At 47.7% G+C, this 7,037-nt stretch overlaps 1 protein-coding gene across 1 annotated transcript; it reads left to right on the top strand.

Moving 5' to 3' along the window:
• Positions 1-338: 338 nt before the first annotated feature.
• On the top strand, positions 339-5,742 carry LOC123126493 (CSC1-like protein At1g32090). The gene is made up of 11 exons (XM_044546713.1): positions 339-931; positions 2,401-2,553; positions 2,717-2,852; positions 2,934-3,035; positions 3,151-3,270; positions 3,346-3,426; positions 3,566-3,906; positions 3,996-4,241; positions 4,489-4,813; positions 4,898-5,131; positions 5,225-5,742. Exons 1-11 carry the CDS (start codon positions 627-629, stop codon positions 5,585-5,587), a joined length of 2,406 nt encoding a protein of 801 aa, XP_044402648.1. The 5' UTR covers positions 339-626; the 3' UTR covers positions 5,588-5,742.
• Positions 5,743-7,037: the final 1,295 nt, after the last annotated feature.

The raw sequence follows: 7,037 nt of genomic DNA, 5'->3' as shown, positions 1-7,037 counted from the left end.
GTGATTCAACCTTCCATTTTTAAGGTTGTTACAAAAATGGGTGTCAGGCAGGCAGGTAGGCGTGTGAACGAAAGTTTAACGCGCAAACTTTACTTGGCCTACGCGGCCACGCGGAGCACAGAATGGCAGGCTGGCATACAGTGCCAGTCAAAACCCGCTGCACTGCATTCGAGTACCAGCTGCCCGTGCGGCCGCTTTGTACTTGAAGTTGCTACCACAAACTGTTCATGGCGTCCGTCACGAGTTTACACCCAATTTCTCTCTGGACTGGAGAGAAGAAACCAACACCATCCTCGCTCAATCCATGCCGTCTGTACATAGTCAGAACGCCTTGTGACGCCAAGCAGAGACAGCGCTACGTAGCATCCGTGACGAGATAGAGCGGCGGTGGCCGGTGGGCTCCACAAAATTCCAAGCGAGGAACCCGGCTCGACTGCCGTTCTCCTCTCTTCCCTCCATTTACTCCATCTTCCATCACGCCACCACCCCCGCCCCCGTGCCCTCAATTTCCGCCCGCCTTCTCTCCCCTTCCTCGCCGCGCATGCACCGGCGCTGCTGCTGCTAGGCGGCGCAGACGACAGCCCAGCGCCGAGCAGCCCGTCCGTCCACCCTAGGAGGCCACAGCCATGGCGACGCTGCAGGACCTCGGGGTGTCGGCCTTCATCAACATCCTGGGGGCCTTCGTCTTCCTGCTGCTCTTCGCGGTGCTCCGCATCCAGCCCATCAACGACCGCGTCTACTTCCCCAAGCTCTACATCGCCGGCAAGCGCGCCGCCGACCACCGCGGCGCCCGCAGGGCCATCAACCTCAACCTCTGCACCTACTTCAAGTTCCTCAGCTGGGTCCCCGGAGCGCTCCGCATGACCCAGACCGAGCTCATACACCACGCCGGCCTCGACTCCGCCGTCTACCTCCGAATCTACACCCTCGGGTACACCACACCACTCACTCCCTTCTAATTTCCGGAAATCCTCCCACTCCCACTACCTCTGCTCTGCTCTGCTCTTGTCGACTACTACAGAATTGTGCAATTTGGGAGCGCGATCGGTTACTATTTTCTCAACCCAATTCCTCGACAGCAAATTTGCTCTGATCCCCAGATAGTATAACAGCCGCATTTGGTTCATCTTTTCCATTTTCGCCAAAATAATGGCAGCGGATTACGCCATTGCCATTAATGTTACAAGCGCTTTTCGCCAAATTTGCAACCATGGCCTGCCCCTGCCTGCCTGCCTGGATGAGTTGTTGCTTTGCGTGTCAATAATGCATGTCTATACCTTGCCTTCTCGCTGCTGCTAGCTGTTTCCTTTGTTGCACAGCACAGTGCTTGTTCCGTTCTCTCATCGTCATAGGGAACATGTGATCCTCACATGCTCCGCAGATTGCGCACCCAAACCCAAACCAGCATCCTTCCCCCAACGAAACACTGTACAATTTCCCTCCCAAGGTTTTAACCCTTATGCTTTTGATATTAATCCTTGCTAATTAGACTTGTCAATTCAACCCACAACTGATTGGATCTCAGAGTGACGGATTGCGTGATTATCCGGAGAAATGTTGCTTGTGTCTGGTGACAACGTTGGCGATGGAGGTCATCCTGGCACGTCGTGGCTGCCATCCAATTCAGTTGTGTGTTGAAAATGGCGCCACCCGCCCGTCAGATATCCTTGGATTGTTTTGCACGATCACGGGCGCGCTTTCAGCAGGGCACGGACTTATCCAGCTTTAGAATAGTACTTTAGCCTGCCTGGTGTAATCGAGTATACACCGCCACCGACCCGTATCATATTCCTAGCTAAGTAGTGGTGCTCGCCCACTAAACAACACGCAACTTTCGTGTGGCTCCAACCGATTATTCAGCATGTGGGGAGGGCGGGACCAACCACCGGCGTTTACAACAAACTGGAGATGCTTTCCTTGCCGCCTTGGACGGAATTTCATCCCAAAGGTTTCCCTCTTCAGAATGCAGCCATGTTTTCAATAGTAAAAATTGATGGACAACCTGGTTCGCTGGTCCCTTCTACTGTACATACGGCCATAAAACTAAATTCCACCATCTAATATAAGCGTTTCTCGATCCGGCGAAACTTCTCCTTCACGTTTATCCTCGCATGTGGGCGATGCTTTACGGCCATCCGACCAAGAAGCAAAAATTATTCTGTTGACCTTGGTTGCTCAGGCGGTGCTTTTGGAGAATTTTACCTTTCCCTTCCCCCTTTTTGTCAAGGAAAAGATTTGAAACTCTGTTGCAGCAGATGGGACTACTGTTTTGTGTTTCATGCACTTCAAGTCTTCAGTATAGTACTACTAGTTTCTTTTTTGGTGGCTATTTTACAGGTTCAATTTGAGCCCTCTTTTTCATACACTTGACTATTTTTTTTCCTCTGGTCTCACTTGCAGCCTCAAGATTTTTTTGCCCGTCATGGTTGTCGCCTTGCTGGTTCTCATTCCGGTCAATGTCTCTGGAGGGACACTACTGAACCTGAGAAAAGATGTTATGTTCAGTGATATTGATAAGCTGTCCATATCAAATGTTAGCCCCGGCTCCAACAGGTAATCTTCAGTAACTTATGAACTCTGAATTTGCCAGTTCATTTTTTATCCTAACACAAAGTCAGAACATTGTTCTTTAAAACTCTACATTGTTCTAGGTTGTATGTTCTGATTTGTAATAGTACTCTAAAATGTTGACCCTTGACATCCCACTTCATTTCAGGTTCTTTATTCATCTTCTAATGGCGTATGTGTTCACATTTTGGACGTGCTTTATGCTGTACAAAGAGTACAGTAATGTGGCATTCATGAGATTACATTTCCTGGCTTCCCAGAAACGTTGTGCTGATCAGTTCACTGTAAGTACATTAACAAAGTTTGCTACTCGTCGAGAGCTGTCCTACTGTAGCATTTAATAATAATAATAAAAACAATTCCAGGTGATTGTTAGAAACATACCTCGTGTTTCAAGCCATTCGACGTCTGAGGCAGTTGATGAGTTCTTCCGCAGGAACCACCCAGATCACTATCTTGGTCAGCAGGTATACTATCCTCATTCTAGTTGATTTTTACACACACACACACACACACACACTTGCAAATAACGGTTGCCGGCTAGTGTTTTAATTCTAGAGCTAACCTTATTTTTTATTTCAGGCTGTTTACAATGCAAACCGGTATGCTAAACTTGTAAAGCAAAAGGAGAGACTTCAAAACTGGCTGGATTACTACCAGCTAAAGTTTGAAAGGCATCCTGAGAAAAGACCAACTGGAAGGGTAATGTTCCAATCATTGCTTTTGTTATTTTGGACATGTGCATATAAACTGCTAACCTTATTCATGGTATTTCAGACAGGATGCTTTGGTTTCTGTGGTAGACAAGTGGATCAAATTGACTACTACCGGGCTAGAATTAGCGAACTTGATAAGAGGGTACGCCTACAATTCGTTTGTGTCATGATTCCTTATATTTGAGAGGGAAAAAAAATTACCGTGCACGTTGAATTTCTACACCCCATGCACATGTACCTATGTATATGATTTTAACATACATTTACGTTGATATTCTCAGATTGCATCGGAGCGTCACAGAGTTCTGAATGATCCAAAAGCCGTTATGCCAGTTTCTTTTGTGACATTTGACTCAAGATGGGGTGCTGCTGTATGTGCACAGACACAACAGTCAAAGAATCCCACACAATGGCTGACCAATTGGGCTCCTGAACCACGCGACGTTTATTGGCAGAATCTTGCTATTCCATTTTTCTCTCTGAGCATACGCAAGTTTCTCATATCAATCGCGGTCTTTGCTTTGGTGTTCTTCTACATGATACCTATTGCATTTGTGCAATCACTTGCCAATCTCGAGGGTATTGAAAGAGTTGCGCCTTTCTTGAGGCCAGTAATAGAAGTGTAAGAATTTTTTTTTCTTTTTGCACATCATGCTTCTTGAAATTGCTCATTATTTTTGTTCATTCACACTGACTTATTTCAACTTGCAGAAAAGTGGTGAAGTCTTTCCTGCAGGGTTTCCTACCCGGTCTGGCTTTGAAGCTCTTTCTCTATATCCTCCCTACGGTTCTTATGATCATGTCAAAAGTTGAAGGCTATGTCTCTTTGTCATCGCTGGAAAGAAGAACTGCTTCGAAATATTACTACTTCATGCTGGTGAATGTATTTCTTGGAAGCATAATTGCTGGCACAGCTTTTGAACAGCTAGACTCTTTTTTTCACGATCCTCCTTCACAGTAAGTTTCTTCAAACATTCTTCTGCCAACATGCATACATGAACCAAAACTTATTTTCCCATGTCTTCATTACCTTAATTATCCCCTTTTCGGAAAGAAAAATGTCTAAATTTCATTAATCATTGTGCCGCCGCTTCATATGGCTAGAATGTACTAGTACTCACTCTCAAAATGTACAAACGAAAAATGTTGGATGCATAGGCATAAACAGTAACAATCTGTCACGTCTCCTTTTTTTTCTTTACAGAATACCAAGGACCATTGGAGTGGCTGTACCAATGAAAGCAACATTCTTCATGACATACATAATGGTCGATGGCTGGGCCGGCATCGCCAATGAGATTCTTCGAGTGAAGCCACTGGTCATATACCATCTGAAGAACATGTTCATCGTGAAAACCGAGCGGGACAGGGAGAGGGCGATGGATCCACGGAGCATCGCGCTCGGAGAAAACCTTCCATCCCTGCAGCTGTACTTCCTCCTTGGGCTCGTGTACGCGGTGGTCACCCCCATTCTCCTTCCTTTCATAATCGTCTTCTTCGCCTTCGCCTACCTTGTCTACAGGCATCAGGTGAGTTGATGAATACTGCTTTGACCTCTAGCCATTTGCTGTGTCAAAGACAGTGCACTGACATACCTCCATTCCTGGTTTCAGATCATCAATGTGTACAACCAGGAGTATGAGAGCGCGGCGGCATTCTGGCCTCAGGTCCATTCGCGCATCATAGCGAGCCTGCTCATCTCCCATGTGACTCTCTTTGGGCTGCTGAGCACGATGAAAGCCGCCTACTCCACCCCGCTGCTCATCTTCCTGCCGTTGCTGACACTATGGTTCCACAAGTACTGCAAGAGTCGGTTCGAGCCCGCTTTCCGCAAGTATCCTCTAGAGGTCACTGCTTCGCCTCTGTCTGTGTCACGTGTGATTTTTGCTTGGATGATCGTTTGCAAGACCTGAAATGTTGTTTGCTTTTCTGAACTTCAGGAAGCGATGGAGAAGGACGTGATGGAGCACGCGTCGGAGCCGAGCCTGAACCTCAAGACCTACCTGGCAAATGCTTACCTGCACCCCATCTTCCATATGTTTGAGCAGGAGGATCAGAAAGAGGAGGCCACCATAGAGGTGAGAATCGACAAATCGGAGCAGCAGCAGCAGCATGTGAGAAGCTCACACTCACAGTATGAGGAGGAGACGAGCGCACAGACGCATTACCACCATGAGGAGAGGAGCAGCAGCCAGTACCAGTACCAGTACCAGCACCAGTATCAGTACCAGCACGAGGAAACTCACATGAGGAGTGAGCAGTCGCCGCCACACTTTGTCTACCACCATGGAGTCGAGCACTGATGCTGCGAATTTACCACTCCCTAACTTGACCTTTTGCCTCGCAATTTCGTGAAAATGATTGCCCGTCTAGTCCAGTCCAGATGATGCTGATGTTTGATGTACATGCCAATATGTAGTCGTGTGATGATAATCTCATGAGTTGATTATTTTTTTTCTACCTTGAGCACTAATGCTAATCGGCGTTGGATGGTGATACTTACGGCAACTCTGATCAATCCGAAAAAAGCTAACTCCCAAACAGCTGCCTCTTTCGGGAATTAGGGCAACTCAATGTCGTGCATCAAACCGCTTTGAGATCTGGACGTCTTTTGCCATCTAACGCCATGCCTCAAATGTGCGGTTGGATTCGGGCGTCCAAAATCTCACAAACCGGTTGCAAAGCTAGGGGACGTTTGAGGATGTTCGGATATCCGTCATGTAGGCCTCCGACACCCCTGGCTCACGTAAAAAAACCACCGGACCCTCTGTTTTCCTCACTCCTTCCATCCTTCCTTTTCTATGTCTGCTCACTCCAAGTCTGACACGGCCGTTGTTAGAGATATGATAGGCAAATCAATACGACGAAGAACAAAAACAAGCAGGAGACACGAGATTTAACGTGTAAAACCCCTCCAACACGAAGGGCGGAAAACCACGGGCGCCAGCTAGCCAAATTTCACTATATCGGGGGAGGTTACAAAACGCCGGGATTTACAACTGATCAACTTATCCCGTGCGGCGGCTTACAAGAGGTATATATAACATAGATGACCTAGGTCAATACTGATTCGTACCGCTTCGGCCCAAGCCTGCCGGCAACAGGCCTCGCTCCGCTCGCTCGTCAAAAGTTAGCCTTTCTCTTTATACTTGAATTTGGAGCATAACATAAAAGCCGTTATACCGCCCCACCCGCCCACACAGGCCTTGTCGGACCTCCATCGCTACACCAGTGCCACGCTGCCAATGCCGCCGATCCGCCCTGTCGTGGAATTGTCACGACAAATGCTCTAGCATGAGGACTTAGGTGCGGAGCCATCACAACGTAGTTAGCTTGAAGGGGTTAAAACGGGACAAGGGACACAGAGAGTTTTTACCCAGGTTCGGCCCCTTGCAACGAGGTAAAGGCCTACTCCTGCTTTAGACTGTATTGCTTGAGTCTCGATTACCAGGGAGTTAACACGCTTGACCTAGTTTTCGGCTTGTTGTTTCTTGCCCTTAACCCGCCGCCAGGTCACCCCTTTATATACACAGGCTGATGCCCGACGACTTACAGAGTCCCGGCCGGCTCATACACAATGTGTCCGGCTCGGTGACAAAACTAAACTTTCCTTAACATACAAGTTAAACATATGGCGGTTTATACCCGTGGGCCTCAAGTCTCCTCCGGGTCTTGGGCCTTTAGTAAGCTTGCTTCATGAACCGCCATCTTCAACATCTTCTTGGGCCTTCTCATTATGAACCACCAGCGGTA

Source organism: Triticum aestivum, chromosome 1B (assembly GCF_018294505.1).
Source record: "Triticum aestivum cultivar Chinese Spring chromosome 1B, IWGSC CS RefSeq v2.1, whole genome shotgun sequence".
Classification (NCBI taxonomy): domain Eukaryota; kingdom Viridiplantae; phylum Streptophyta; class Magnoliopsida; order Poales; family Poaceae; genus Triticum; species Triticum aestivum.
The sequence above is the reverse complement of the archived record's forward strand: the minus strand, read 5'-3'. Positions and strand labels throughout refer to the sequence as shown.

Coding starts and splice junctions, on each gene's coding strand:
- LOC123126493 (XM_044546713.1), top strand. CDS start 627: ATGGCGACGCTGCAGGACCTCGGGGTGTCGGCCTTCATCAACATCCTG. Junction 3,271..3,345: donor AGAAAAGACCAACTGGAAGG/GTAATGTTCCAA, acceptor ATGGTATTTCAG/ACAGGATGCTTTGGTTTCTG. Junction 4,814..4,897: donor ACCTTGTCTACAGGCATCAG/GTGAGTTGATGA, acceptor TCCTGGTTTCAG/ATCATCAATGTGTACAACCA.